This window comes from Accipiter gentilis, chromosome 14 (assembly GCF_929443795.1).
Source record: "Accipiter gentilis chromosome 14, bAccGen1.1, whole genome shotgun sequence".
Lineage (NCBI taxonomy): Eukaryota > Metazoa > Chordata > Aves > Accipitriformes > Accipitridae > Astur > Astur gentilis.
In genome coordinates, this window is record NC_064893.1 from 17,726,570 (window position 1) to 17,741,945 (window position 15,376).

The following is a 15,376-nucleotide window of genomic DNA, read 5'->3' on the forward strand; positions in this document are numbered from 1 at the left end:
TTCAGGACTTCCTGCATGAAACTAGACATTTTTCTGTAATATCTGTTGGATTTTTAATCTATAAATTTGTCCAGTTGCACTTTGAACTCTTGTAAGTTTATAGCACTCAATATCGGGGAGTTCCATAGCTTGAGTACCCACTGGGGGAAGACATACAGTTGTTTTGGGTTGGTACCTTTTAATTTTGTACTTAATAAAATGGTGATTCTTCTTTCCTTGGAGTGTATGTTCACATTCTCCCTTCCACTGATGATTTTCTAGACTCATATATTCCATAATGTCTTAGTCTTTCTCTGGTCTGAGGAGACTTAGTCTAACTAGTTTCTGCTGTTGAGACTCTTTCATGTTTTGATTTGTGTTGCCCTTCTCTGAACCTCTTTGAGTGTTCTGTATTTCTGTGACAGCAGGGTCTCCCAAATGGGCAGTAGTGATATATGTTATGATTGCTGTTTGAGTAGCTGTTCAGTAGTAGCTGACTAGGGCAGAGTCAGAAATAGGTCCTCCTCTTTCACATTTTTTAAATAGTCTTTTCATAAAGCAGTTGTTGACATTGACTAAATGAGAGCAGTTCTGTACGAGGCACCTTCAATTCCTTATGCAGAAGAAAAAAGCCAGAGGTGAAATTAATAATTTCTTTGCTCTGAACTAGGACACAGTATAAAGGGGGGAGAGGAAAAGGCAGCTTGAAGGAAGGGCTGAGCCTAACAGTGCAGGAATTAAAACCTATAAAGTGCTTTGAATATCTGCAAGCGGAGTGGACCTCCTCCGAGACTGATCTGAAACTGTTGCTGATTGCATCTCACTCCTCAGAGAGAAAATATAAAGAAAAGATAACTGACACTTAAGGAGGTTAGGTATTTTGGTTAAAATCAGTTGCTTTTAATCAGGTGATGCTAAACCTCATGAGAGAGTAGTTTCTCTCCCATGTGCTTGTGTACATATTGTTGTAATAAAGATTCTTGTTAGCTCTAAGTGTTGATTCAGAGTTCTCCTTAATTGCTACTCTTTACTGCCTGCTTTTGGCTAGGGAACTTGGGTTTGGAGAGAGTTATTTTGTGGTTAGGGCCCAAGAGACCTGAGTTCATTTTTGGCCTTGCCAGTGCTCTCTCTGAGATCTTCGGGAAGTTTCTTAATATTTCTCTGCTTTTTTCCATTTTCTTCTCCCTTCCCCCACACCTCTTCTACACCCTAAAACTTCCATGATTAAATTTCACCAGTTTCTCCTGTGTTACCTGCCTTATTTAAGGGCTGGATTGCAGGGACCGTTCTTTACAATATGTTTTTAATGTCTAGTAATGCCTGGTCTGGGGCAATGGCTTTCACTGGGGAGATCTCTACTCCCAGGCCAGGCAGCAGTACCTTTAAAAAGGAAACCTTCAGAACTCCAGTATAAATTATTTTAATGCAAGAAGTTTAAATGCACACTTGATTTTTGACAGAAGCCTGAGATTATTGAATAAGAAAAGTAATGTCTTCTGTTTTTCCACAGCAGGAGATCAGTTGCAACTTCCTTATTTTTCTTTTGGTTGGAGGAGACACAAATAATTACTTTGGTAATTTGAAGTGCCATTTGACAGGCATGATGCTCATCTCCACAGCATAGTGAGCATTGAGATGATCCTTAGTGTATGTCACTAAAAATAATTTAAAAAACAAAACAAAACAAAAAAAAAGAAAAAAAAACCAAACCAAACCAACCCCAACCCAATGCTGCTTCCTGGCTTAGGTAGGGGAGTGGGCTCTGGAGTTTTCAAATTTTTTTTTTTCCCCCCTTGATGTTGGTAAACAAGAATGGCTGACAGTTCTTCTCTTTACGGTCTTTGCTATCAATTATTGTGCTGTTTGAAGCTTCAGCACGTATCTGATATAGGTGATGCACTGAAGGTGTTTGTGGTGCAACGGCAGGCCAAGAACAAAATTAGAAGTGCCAAAGCACCTGAGTACACCTCACGTCATTCATTATTTGGGATTCCTTTCTCTCTTGTGAAGCTTAGTTGGTCAATTTTCATAGGAAAAGAGATATTTTTAGAACATGTCTGATATGTCACTTCTTTAATATTAAAAACTTAAATTATACAAACCACTTTGAGTGGTATACATCAATTAAAGTTTTTGGAGGAAACCAGGAATTGTGAATTGGCATCTTTGGAGTTTCTGTAAGGAAAGCCATTTAATTTATTTTTCTGTAATGACAGTATTATATTAAACTAGATTTGGAAGTGTATTCAAGAAGCCATTTAATCATTTTTTTTGCTTCAAGGCAAGATTTATTATACTTGTGTCATTTGTGGGAGATATAATAGTTTAATGTGCTCCTGAAAATCTCAAGTGATTGTGATTCTCAAAAGAAGTCTTTTCAGAAAATGATAGTGTATGTATTTAACAAAAACAGTAGTGTATGCTAGCTCTCATGATGAATACTTTAAGTATTGTCTTTTCTTTTTCTTTAGAAAATTAAGGTAGCAGCTTTGCGCATGTACACATGCTGTGTGGAGAAAACTGACTATGAGGAATTTTTTAACAGTAAGTAATGGACTTGATGGTATTTGGACTACTGCCCTGGTGAGAGAACTTCTGATGAACATTCATTAGACATATTTATACCGATAAATATGACAGCAAAAAGACTTGTCAGACCCTAATGGTGCATGGTCAAACTAGAAGCTGACTGTACTACAGGATTCCCTTAAGCTCTGAAGTGGCAAGGGTTCAAGGGCAGATTCTGGAGTCTGGGACTGTTACATTTTGCCTGCTGCAATGGAGAACAAGAAGAAGGGTGGGATAGGTAAAACCCAGAATATCCTGGAGTTTGAAGGATATTGACTTTTTTATTACTAAGGTTGTGATAAACTAAGAATCCTGGTATCTCTTCCCTTTTTACTGTGGTCAGATGGTCTCTGTGTCCTACCCTGTCCCATGACCAGTTGTGAGAAGGTCCAGTATAATTGGGGTGCAGGTATGAGAACCATCCCTGTCCACTGACGCACAAGTTTTTTTATGATACAGGGTCAGTTAGATCATGGGGTCCTACCTGTCTCTCTCCCTCATGGCTGGGGCAGTTCTGGCTAAAACTTAAAGCCTTTCTATGTTTTACTCACCATGACAGCATTAAACCAGGACATGTCTCTTGACTGGGTAGAGAGTATGACTAGAACAGGGACACAAGTCCCTCCTTTAAGTATATAGGAATATTAAATGGGGGTGGCTTTTCCACATTGCATGTAGTTTTTTAGCTATTAGCTAAAAAATCTGTTGCTGCTTCTATTAGTATTAAATCTGTCTGGGGAATGGGGAAGATGTGGTTTTGAGACTTATGTAAGCTTCAATAATATTTTATTCTTATGCGAATTATTTCCTGTGTCAGTGTGATTTAGCTGTTAGTAAACCCATTACCTGGATCTGGCCTGTTGCCTGAATTCTTGAGCTACCGAATGCTTTCTTATGGCTTTACAATGCATCAGCACAGGTTGAATCTGCTGCTGCTGCCTCTTGAGAGATCAGCTGAAGGGACATCTTTGTGTGTTCATCTAGTACAGAGCTTATTGAGGATGGTTTGGTACATGGTGTTGCTGCTGCAAGAGTTTTCCAATGGTTTTCAGAAGGTTTTCCAAAACTGTGATGTGGTTGCAGCAGTTGCAGGAGTGACAGAACTCTGAGCAATAGGATTCATCATCAGTGTTCAAAAAATCAGAACCTCATTTTTGCTCTGCACACACCTGTCTCTAGCTGTGTGCCCGCTCAGGCTTTCTCAGATCTCTTCTGTTTGTCATATTTGCCTCTCAAATAGAGGCTTTGCTATTTTTAACTGGTGTTTCACTATCTCTGCTTAAGAGGTTAATTGTACAAAGATATATAAATGTTGCCCTAGATTAAAATTTAAAGGAATTTCAAAGTATGACTGTGAAAAAGATACTGGCACAGATTTTCAGGCTCACTACTGAGTAAAATTACTTCAGTTGTATTCTTGATATTGTCTTACTGTTTTAAATAGAAAATTCTCAGAGCTCCCCCTCACTTTAAACATATCACAAACAGCAGGCAGCCTTTCCTTCAAGTTTCACCGTTTTCTCCAGAATGTCCTCATTGGTCCTTGGTCTTTTTGCTCTGTAGTGTAAGTTGTAGCCAGTCCATCTCTGAATTTACACCCAGGAAAACCTATGTTTGCATTGACTTGGACTGTTGTGACGTAAGGAGCAAGGTAGTTTGTTTTGCTGAGGTTGACAGAGTGTATGATACACCTGTTGGTGTTATAACACCACCTGTAATGTTGGGGTCTATAGTTGTGGTTCCAAAGAAATCATTGCTTTCATATAAAAACAGATATAAGAAGTTTCTGTTACTTCTGTCTACTTACAGCTGCAGCTGTTTGGGGGATTAGCTTTAACATTTAACAGGCATTCGATCCATGTTTAAAAAGTAATTCCCCTAAAACATAGACTGGTGACGTGGGCAGGAACCTTTTAAATTGATTTTGCCAATGAAGAAGCTTTAGGCTGTGGTTTCTATGGGCAGCTGAGTCGAAGTAGTGGCTAAAGGGAAAAGGCTCACTTCTCCATCTTCTGCCTGTGTTCTGGACTGGACAATTATCATGTCCTCTGTTGAACTGTTTAGGTCACTGAAAAACCTGAAACAGTGCAGTTTTTTACTGACTTACTATTTTGCTGTGTTAGTGAATTGAAGTGGCATATGGAAGTGTCTGATGGACAGCAGCTGTGGCATAAAGTAGGTGGTGAGGAGTACATGGTTAAGAGAAGGAAACGTGGCACGAAGCAAGATACCCAACTTTCAGTTCAATTCACCATGTCTTCATCAAACTAGGTCAGTCAGGAGCTGCTTTTTTCTGTTCTGAATTGCTCCTTTTTCAAATAAAGATGGGCATCATTTAAGGCAGGACTGCAGCTCAGTTCCAAAAGAGCAGCCTGGGGGACAAGCAAGAACAGGAAGCAACTAACTCTTTCCCTTTGTGATGCAGCAAGCACAGATGTGCCTGAGACTATGCTGATGTGGGTGCTGCATACCCACATGATGAATTGCACAGCTTAGGAACCCTAAGAGTAGTAATGGTGCTACATGGGACCCAGCTCCAGTCTGCCTGAGCCAGAGCTGACTGTATGTAGACCTAGCGGTGTATTTATGCTTTGCTGCCCCCAGCACTTCTGGCTCTAGTTGAATGGTGTTGAGATTGTTGAGATATCCAAGTGAATGGCACAAAGTCAGCTCTGGTCTCTGGAGAGCTTATTAGGTTTTTCTGTGCTGTTTGTGAGAGTTGTTAACCTACTGAGCTGGCCTTGGAAACTGTACATCCATGTGTGTGTAAAACCATTTGTGAGCTTATTAACCCTGTGTGATCAGAACCAGTTCTTTGTCAAGCCTTCTTCATTTTTTCTGGATGTGTTTTTGTGGTGTGGTTATGTTGTGGCATGAATAACAACTGCAGTGTGACCTTATGGAACTTGGATTGGTATGTGGATTTTGTCAGGTAGCTCTCTGACAGAGATGACATAGAGTGTCAAGACTGGTGTTGAGGACTAGGACACTGATAGTATTTCATGTCTTATAGGCTATCTTGCTATCTCAGTGCATTTCTACTGATACCTAGTGAAATTTCTGAGACTTTCTGTTACGCAGTATGAGCCCTGTGAACTGCCTTTCCCTGTATTATGGCTGAGAACAGCAGTTCCCAAAATATGGACTATGGATATACAAGTCATGAGGCTGTTGTAGTATATAAAGGAGGTGCTTTAATTGACACTCTCTAGTATTATACTGCAGTTAATTTTATTATACCTGCCATTCTGTTGTCTCTTTGTTTTGTGATCATCTGTGGACAAAACTGGGAACTCTGCTTTAGAGCCTACCTCCCAAATGTCTGTACTTCACTGCTTATATAGGAAGTTGAGCTGTTTTAGGACTTCAGCTGTTTCTTGTTTAAAGGGGAATAGTGAAGTAGTGGAGGGAATAGCAAGATTACTGGTGCCAGGCTTTCTATGCACAAAGCTTGCAGCGCTTGGGTAGTTCTAACAAAATGAAGGAGGTAGCCACCTGTGAGGAGAGTGTTTCATGCCTAAACTTATACTTGAAAGGTCAAAAGAGCTTTTAGGATCAGTTAGGTGATACTGACAGCTGAGCTGAAGTTTGATGAACATCGGGTGTAGGGCTACCTTGAATTCATCTTGAACTGTTTATACTGTTAATTGCTCCGCTCTCGTGCAGCTGCAGTAGTAAAGAACTGGCCCTATCAAAACAGTCTTTCGGGTGGCTCCTAGTAGGGCTGCCAAGCAAGCTTGAAAGGGCTGGAGTTTACCTACAGGACTCTGGATTCTTCTGTCTCCCTTAGCCCATGAGGTGCCCTATAGACACTTGCTGCTATCTGTAGTGCTCAGGGGAACACTGATGTAGTGCACCTGGGTTGTTTTTTTTTTTTGCAGGATAGGGGGATATTATCCCATTTTGTACTGCCTAAAATTGTGGTAGTGGCAGAGATGAGCTATCATGAAAGAAAGTCCATGTTCAAGTTTTGTATCCCTTACCTGATGAATTTTAAGTGCAGAATATGACTGGAGGAAGAGGTATGTCCTCATAATCCTGAGCATTTGTGTCTGTTATCATATGCAGACATATGAACAGGATGTGTTTTGTGGGCAGAATAGATTTATTCCCCAGCTGATGATAATCACAGTAATTTCATGGGTAGCTTTACCATCAGACATTTTTTCTGTATCTATTCTGAAGGGAATAATTTTCAGTTTAATAATATGATAGATCTTTCTCCCCAGTTAGTTTCCCAGAATAAGGTGTTCCAAACCCCCATATTTTAAAATTGCATTCTTTTTAAAAAGCTGGTATTGGAGGGCAAGCTTGTTGCTTTAAAGATGCCATCCTTCCTTTAAATTTACGTCGTAGGCAGTCCTGATACAGAAGTTAAAAAATGAATTATAAAAATAGAAGTGCAACACTTGGAAAGTTAGAGAAAAAAATTTTCTTTCCTGGGTACTGAATAGGTCTGTAAAAACTTTCCGTATTTCCAGTAGTAGAGGTGTGAGCTGTGCTTTCCACTGAAGAGTGATTTCTGTGGTGGGAGACTGATATGTGGTAACTTCTACTTCAGAAATCTCTGTCTGTTGAACTAAGTGTTTTACTCTGAATCTTGCCTGTTGAACCTTCATTTAATGACATGGTTTGATTAATTCAAGCATTGTGTACTCTTGCCCTAGTTAGAGATGCCTTGGCATGCCTTTAGGTCCAAGTAGTCATTTCCAGGCACATGAACTATTTCTAATAGGAATGAGAGAGTCAAAAGGGGAGAAGGGTGAGGGAAACTTGTGTTTAATCTCCAAACATAGGCTGTTAGTGTTCTTATACTGTCTTAGAGGTGACATAGGTGATGTATGGGTGCTGATGCTGAAGCTTGGCATCTCCTAGGCACTGATGGAGTCATCTCTCTGAGGAGGGAGGAATAGTGATGATTTCCTTGGTTCTTCTGGTGGTTGCCTGACCATAGTTGGCATATAAAAAGAAAGAGGCTGTGAAGAGTATTGCTTTGTGATCCAGGTGAATCTGTTTGGTAATATTTGAGAGCTAAGAAGTATAGGAATCAGGAAGGAATATATTCAACACAGAAAAGATAAGGTTGACTTCCTTTGGGCACATCTGACTCTACAGTCTGTTTCTGAATATTCTCTGGCCTTCTTACAGCTAGGTTTGAACAGTCCAGAAGACAGGACCAAGTGCTGGGTAGGCCAAGGTGACTGTGTCAAATCCTTCTCATTAGGTGGTACTCTTAAAAACTTCTCCAGAAAACAGATGTAGAGGTGACTTCTAGGAGGAAGGTTTAAGATTGATAGGAACTGAAGGACTTAATGTGCACATAACCCATAGGTCCATGCTTTTCAAGCATGAGGAAGAGGAATATAGTTTCTGTGCCACATAGCCTAAATCTCCAGCCTCACATCCTAATGGCATGTGCAGATCCATAGTATAAACATGCATATGGGTAAACCATCTCTGGAACACCAGTGACTATTGGAGTAGAGCTAAATCTGGAAACAGAGATTTGTTTCTGTGGTTCGTTGGTGGTTTTAATCCTAATGTAGAATGGCTAGAGGCAAGGTGGGCTCAGAGTGCTGGGGGTTGTACAGCCGTGTAGGAAATCAGAACAGTGGAGTTGGAGCAAAGACCCAGCTAGCACAGTATTTTGTCCTTGGCAGGAGGCAACAGCACATGTTAAAGTAAGAGTGTAAGAATGGAGCACAGCATCTGTTGATACATCCCTGTTATTCTCTACTGCTTTGGAACTTCCTGAGCCAGAAGCCACATGTTTGTCTAATTCTCCATTTTGGAATTTTTCCTCCACCTGTAAATGTTATCTAAGTGACTTCTAAACACAAGAAATCTTTTGGAATCTACAGCATCCTGTGGCTGCATGTTCTAGAGTTTAAGCACAAGTGTGATAGTAAATGATGTTTGCTTCTGATATGTATGTACTGTTTATGGCCAGAAATTAAATTATTAAAATGTATTTAGATTTTGGTGTAGTGAATTTCTGTTAGGAGCAAAACATGGCAAAATTCATATTAATACTTAGTTTTGTTTTTGTGTTTTTTCCCCCTCCCATCAAGGGTGCCAAATGCCTGATACTTTGAATTCATGGTTTCTAGTAGCCCAGCTTCATGTCTGGTAAGTGAAAAGTAAAATAGTAATATAACTATTTTCAGAAAATAGAGTGATATATACCTTAATGTGAGAAAAAGTAGGCTCCATGGTTATTGATAATAGTGGTTATATTCAATTTCCTAATTACTGAAGTTTAGCAGTTTTCTACTAAAGAACAAAAAGTCCCATAGAGAAGCTAACATCTTTTACATCTCTAAATTCCTCAGTAGTGGAATGATCTTTGCCATGAGTTTTCTAAAAGCCTTGCTCAGCCTATGTGGAAAAATCTTACTTAGGTGTTTTAGGAAAAGTTTAAATTTATGTAAAAGTCATTTAAATTGGGAGAATTTGTGGTGATTGAAGTTGCTGCTCGTCAGAAACATTTAACAAATTATAGCATTGGCATTTATTCTTGCACCTCTGGAATGTACATGCAGGTTGGTGAATGCCAGTTTGGCTACATGTAAAACTATTTAACACCTTAAACCTTAATTTTTTTACTTTTTTCATTTGTGAAAACAGTAGCCAAAAAAATCAGGTTTTCATCTAGCATTACATACTTGTAAAGGTCAGAGGGATGCACAAGGGAGTACAGTAATTTTTGTTAAGTGCCAGATCTTTCAGGAAACTGAAGGCCATAGACTTACATTCAGCTATCCAAAGGCTGAAAGGAAGTTTGTACTGAAATACCTGCACTTAAGTATAGGCCCCTTACTTCCTTCCCTCCTTTTTTTTTCCCCCTTCCCTCCTTTTAATTTCCTGTCCCCTTAATATATTGAAAGATGGGGCAGTTCATTTCACTAAAGAATGAATAAATTAGCAGAACCATTGAAATTATAATCAGTTAATGAGATCAGTGGAATCAAGTAAGGAAGAGCCTTGAGATTTGCAGTTTATATATTTCTTACTGTTCCCTGTGGAAAAAAAGGCTTAAAAAAAATTGATAAGCTAATAATTCATATCAATATTTGGAAACCTACTGCAATAAATATTCAAAACCAAACTGTTTGTAAGTATCTCAAGAAAAACAAAGAGGGGTAACATGAATCTGCAAAGAACACACTTTTTTTCACATCATCTTGATTTTGTATTGACAGGAAAATGTACCCTGTGATACACAGTATCAAATTCAGGATACATAATCTTTCATGACAGGCATAAAAATAAACAAGGGGACTATGATAGAGATGAAACTAGTATGGGATAGACACAAAAATTCGAAGATCAAAGCTACATTGGAGAAGGTCAAGAGTTGCCTCACTTTGAGCTGGTGATATTAAGGAGACGTTTAATGAGGGAAATTGAAGTACTCTTACGTTTAGGATATGGTGGACAGGTTGACAGCAATATACTATACAAGCACGAAGGAGCTAAATCCCTTCATATGACAGCAATGAAAATTCAAGTGTGGAGGTTAGCACTAAAGGTTAATTTTTCCAAGGTTTATGTGCCTGGCTCCTCCATGTTTCTGGCAGCTTGACCTAGGGAGTGCTGTCATACTGGACCATAAATGAGAGATCCAGTTTCATATTCCAGGATACAGAGAAGCCTTTGATAGGCCTGTTCACTACCTGGGGCACTGGGAAATGCTGCAGGCTTTGCTTGTGATTAGCTCAGTGACCAGGATCCTGACATGACATAATTTTGCTTTCACAGTCAGGTTTATTGCTATGTTCTCTGTGTTTCTCTTTCTTTAATCAGTTTTACCTCAGTGAAGTGGGAACAGAACATTATTGATACTGCTAGGTCTGGCAAGGTCAAGGACATCCTACCCCTGTCAGAAGGCTCCAATACCTCTGTCTTTCCTGCTGGACCTTTTGCCTCAGAGGCTAGAAACCTTCCTGATCTGGTGGCCAATGCCCTGACCATGTAGATTCTGATCATCTGTTAAAGCATTCCTGTTCCCCCTTGCAATGCAGTCTAGATCACTTTCTGGTGTAGTTACTTCTTCCCTCTTCTTCAGAGTTTTAGTTTCAACTGACCTAGAGTGTCTTCTGGTGCTGGAGAAGATGACAATTTTTCCTAGTTTGGTAAATCCCACCTCCTTTCTTGCTGTTGTCATTGCCCATCATGTTCTAGTGAACTGTGTTTCTGTGCCTTTTGCATCCCACCTTTTATAGACTTAAGGTGCTTGTTGGAGCATATGTTCTTGTGTTACAGGTTCTGGTGGGTCCTCTGTTTGACTTTCTGGCTCTTGTTTCTTCTTGTCTGTGAATAGAGTTTTCCTGCTTGCCTCCAGTCAGAAAGGGAGGAAATTCAGGCTCTTGTGTTTAGCCTCTGTTTTTGCTAACTTCTTTCAAGATAATGTTCCTTTAGATACACTCCAGTGCCTTTCAATGCAGTACTAGAATTATACTTTAGAAAATAAACCTATCAATATTCTTTCCTGAATGTCATGTTTTTATAGGCCATTTCTGTTATTTCAGGAGGACTCTATGTGTAGAAGTCCAGAGCTTTTAGAAAATCTCAACCTGTTCATCTCCCCTGCTGCGTCTGCCTTTTCCCATGCAGTGGCAGTCTAAATGGAATATTGGCTGTGTCCAGAGCTGTTACGAAACTGCCAAAGAGATGACTTTAGTGACCGTACTAAGAAATGTCTCAGTGCAGGATGTATCATGTAGATACCTAGAGCTCCCTTCATATTTTCACCACACCAAGTATGGTGACATCTCTCAAGTATTTAGGATGAAAATAGAGTGGTGCTGCAATTCCTGTTCTGAAAGACTCAAAGGTCTTTTGCAAGAATTCATCTGAGCATTGTTTTTCATAAGGAAGTCTGCACTTGAGAAAGTTTTGATCAGTCTGAGAGAGTCTGGAGGAGAACAAGAACCACCAAGTATGTAGAAAACATTTCCTGCAGGAAAAGATTTCTCACATTTGCATAGAGAAGACTGAGGATACCATACCATTTCAAAATGTGCAGCTTCGGAAGAAAAGGAACAAGCTCTGTGTTTGGTGATAGAGAGGGCAGGGAGAAAGAGTTTTAAATTATATCAGAGGAGTCTTGCTTGAGAGAGGTTTTAAGAAAAAGTGTATCTGGAATGTGTTAGGCATTGAGTTGATCCTGCCTTAACATGAGGGAATGGGCTACATGGCCTAAGCAAAGGCCCCAAGGGGGAGGAAGACTGCACAGCCAGGCTTGGTTCTGTTAGCTTGCCCCAGCAAAGACCTGTACGTGGCTGTAAATAGAGTAGTTCGTGAACCTGCTAGGCTGGGGCACAGGATAACATGCAAACCTAATTAGGAAGGGTTCAGAATTCTGCTCATTAGCATTATTCATAGAAGTGTATGTCACAACGTACAGCTGATGACGGAGTCTATTCAGGAGCTCCCTCCTGTCCCCCAGGTTGCTAGCCATTCGTGAATGGGTTAAACAGAATAGAGCCTTCCAAAATTGCTGTTGATACTTGTGTTGTTAAGGCAGAGTAATTTTTCTGAACAAGTATAACGTAGCCCCAGAAATAGTTGCTCTGGAGCAACCGAGGAAGCAGAAGTGAGTGGCCGGGAGCAGGGATAGCAGGAAGTTCTGAGTGGGCTTTGCCTGTAGAAGTATAATGCATCATCACATCTTGATTGCATGGCACCGAGCCACCTCACAACAGTCGACAGGGTGGTGTCAACTACCACTTCTGGTATTTAAGCCAGTCTGTTGGCACTATGGGAATACTGACAGAAGCCATTGTAGCTGAGGCTGTTGTGGGAAACTGCTACATCTCACCTAAGATGGGTCAAGTTATAGATGCTCCTGTTCTTTTTCAGGCATCCTTTCATATTATTTTCTTCTAACGTTATCTCTCTGCATAACTTAAATACAGCATAAATTATCCCACCCAGCCAATGTCAGGTAGACAGCTTTCTAAAGATAGTTTGGAATAATTTTGCTTTCATGGTTTGATGAAGATGAGTCAGCATTTGACTAAACTACAGAACAGATTCTGTAGTGAAACGATAAAATGTTTCACACTGTGTTGATCTAGTTAGAAGGTTTATAGTCTTTAAAGAGTCTGTGTCTTTTAAACCTCAGATGGCAGGTGTAGTAACAAACTACCAAATTTTCAAATAAACTGCAAAATTCCATGATCTCACTTGTGGTGCTGCAGAACAGCTCTGTGACAGCACTATGCATCCAAACACAGAGCTGCCTTTTAGGCTTCGTGGGTAGCAGTTTTTACTCTGAACACCACTCCAGTTCTGCTCATCAGTGACCAATTGTTAGCCATTGGTCTGTGCACTGCTCTCTTCTCCTGCTTCACCACTGAAGGCAGATTGGATAGGAACCAGTATTTATGCTTGGGAGGAGGTTTTCTTGCCAAGCCACTCTTACTTCCCCCACCCTAAGCTTGCGTATCCAGCAAGAGAAGTATAAAGATGCTTTTCTTAGCCTCAAATCAGTCTTTTTAACTGAGTCTTTTTCTCTTTGTCTTGTTAAGAGGAGGTAAAAATTTGGGATACAGTAACTCGTACTAATTAACTTTTTCATACAGCTCAATTATGTAAATGCGCAAGAGGAACAAAAGTTTTGAAACTGGTGGAAGTAAGACACAAAAGTTTTAAGCTCTTTGTGCATTTGCTTTGTGGAAGGACTAGTAACTGGATGGCTGTTCTCTTTGTCATCCTTCTGTGAGCAAGATGAGGATTCATTTCTTGATACTGTCTTAATTGCATTTGTTTGCTGGGACAGTGGTGCTGTTGAACAGATACCAAGTTGTCACTGCCATGGTATAAACCTTGGGAATCCTTACACAGCTCTCTTTCCTGAGGTAGAAATTGCCACAGTCTTCCCAATGTTTCTTTCTCTGACTGCTGCCCTTTCCCTTCTCTACCGACTCTCTACCCAGATTCTCTCAGTCACTCCACCCTTTGATCATTGATCTATTTGTCATGCCTTAGTCTCTCTCTACAGTCTTCTGACCTCATTCCACCTGGCTTGTGTTGGAGCCCAAGCTGTCTCTTGTATGGCTGGTGTCATTTTCAGAAGCTCTACACCTAGAAATCAGACTCTGGTCCATGGGCTTTTCTTCTTTTAATTTTGGTGTCTCACTTGAATGTCCCTTGTATGGGACTTAAATGTATGGTTCTAATCAGAATATAGGACTAAAGCAGTTTTTGTTACCTTCAGTTTGTTTTGTCTCTGTGACTCATCACTGGCAATAAGTTTTGTTTCATGTGCAGGTTAAAAAATACCTTTCCTTTACTAATCAGTAGGCCAGATAGAATCCATCATAAAGATTGGCATCTGTCCTTTTACAGGTCAGCTCAACAAACGAGCTTCAAGTGTTTATGATTCTCCCTGTTGAGCTAGCATTCACAGATCACCAAATACTTTTAATGCCTGTAGGGAGGCACAGATCTTATGTCCACTGAAGAAATGAACAGATTAAAAAAAATCATTTTTACCTCTTAACTCTTGTGGCACATGCACTCTTGTTAGTATGCAACTGCTTCAAAAGGGCCTCCAGCAGCTCTGCTCTGTTGTTTTTATATAAGCTGTGAGAATAATTTCCTGTGAGCAGTTTCCCACCTGTAGCATGTCTCTATGCAAAGCAGTGACTTCTTTTGGCTCCAGTGTTTGAGCATCACCTTGTCTACAGAAACTCAGTCAATCCTGGACAGGTACTTCTGACTACATAGCACAGGAGCAGAGCTGATTAGTGAGGTAGAGAAGGTGGGACTGGTGATGGGACTGGTCTCTTAGCTTAGTCAATGATTAGCTTGTATTTCAGTTCATGCTGTTAGAGATGTTGTAAAAGAGGCAAAATAAAAGTTTTGTTCTGACAATTTTATTTTTTAGACAGAACAGCAGCAATGAAGTTCAAGTGGCTTTAATAGTTAAAAAAAAGTAAAACTACTCAAGCTGGTATTCTCATTAAGATCTCACAATGCACTTACAAACTTGTGAGTTCTTCTAGCATGTACTGTGTGTAGGCATTTTGCCAAGGAGTTGGACATGTATCCAAAGACCCCTGTAGTTGAAATAATTTAGGACATTGCTAATGTGAATTTGGGTGAAGTCTGTAACTTGCTTAAGCTTTCACAGCTTGGCTAGTTCAGACTCTTACAGCACTTTAGTATACCAAGCTGAATTACAGCTGGCTGGTAGCCTACGATTAGACAAGACATTTGTTCCTGCTCCAAAGGGTGATATGTTCTTAAGGCTGAGGAATTTAGGTTGCAGTACTGTTTAACTAGATTACAGTACTGTCAGCCAGAATAGAGTCGCCTGTCACTCTTCCATAGCTGGATTGGCCAAAATCCAGCAGATACAGCTCCTGAGTACAGAATAGAAAAGTTTGTCGTAGTTGATTTAAAAAAGATAAATAAAAATCTTTGTATGTGGTTTTTTTTTTCCTGAAAACAAAAACATATACTGTAAAGAGACTCTTAAATGAACTGAAATATATTTAATATACTCTTTACATTTGAAGAAAAACTAGAAGCTATGAATTTGGTGTTTATGTTCTTGCAGGATGTGTCTGGTACGAATGAAGCAGGAGGGTCGCACAGGAAAATACATGTGTCGCTATATAGTTCACTGCATGTGGGAGGATGTTGAACAGCGTGGTAAGGTGATGGGGGTAAGTCATCTTTGGTGTTGATAATCTTGATGATTCACATCTTTCAATGCTTTTGTAACTTTCCATATCTTAGAAGAATGCCTGAGAATCAACCTGTAGCTGCTTGTTTATTTCTTTATTAGCTTAAGCAGGTATATGCAGCCCTTACT

General features: G+C 39.9%; 1 protein-coding gene across 2 annotated transcripts in view; it reads left to right on the forward strand.

Moving 5' to 3' along the window:
* Positions 1-15,376, forward strand: part of LOC126045912 (ubiquinol-cytochrome-c reductase complex assembly factor 1) — a 49,983-nt gene that overhangs the window by 10,042 nt on the left and 24,565 nt on the right. For both annotated transcript variants that reach the window (XM_049817596.1, XM_049817595.1), the window contains 3 exons: positions 2,451-2,523; positions 8,619-8,676; positions 15,119-15,227. In XM_049817596.1, coding sequence (XP_049673553.1) covers positions 2,451-2,523; positions 8,619-8,676; positions 15,119-15,227 — 240 coding nt within the window. The remainder of the gene's footprint in view (positions 1-2,450; positions 2,524-8,618; positions 8,677-15,118; positions 15,228-15,376) is intronic.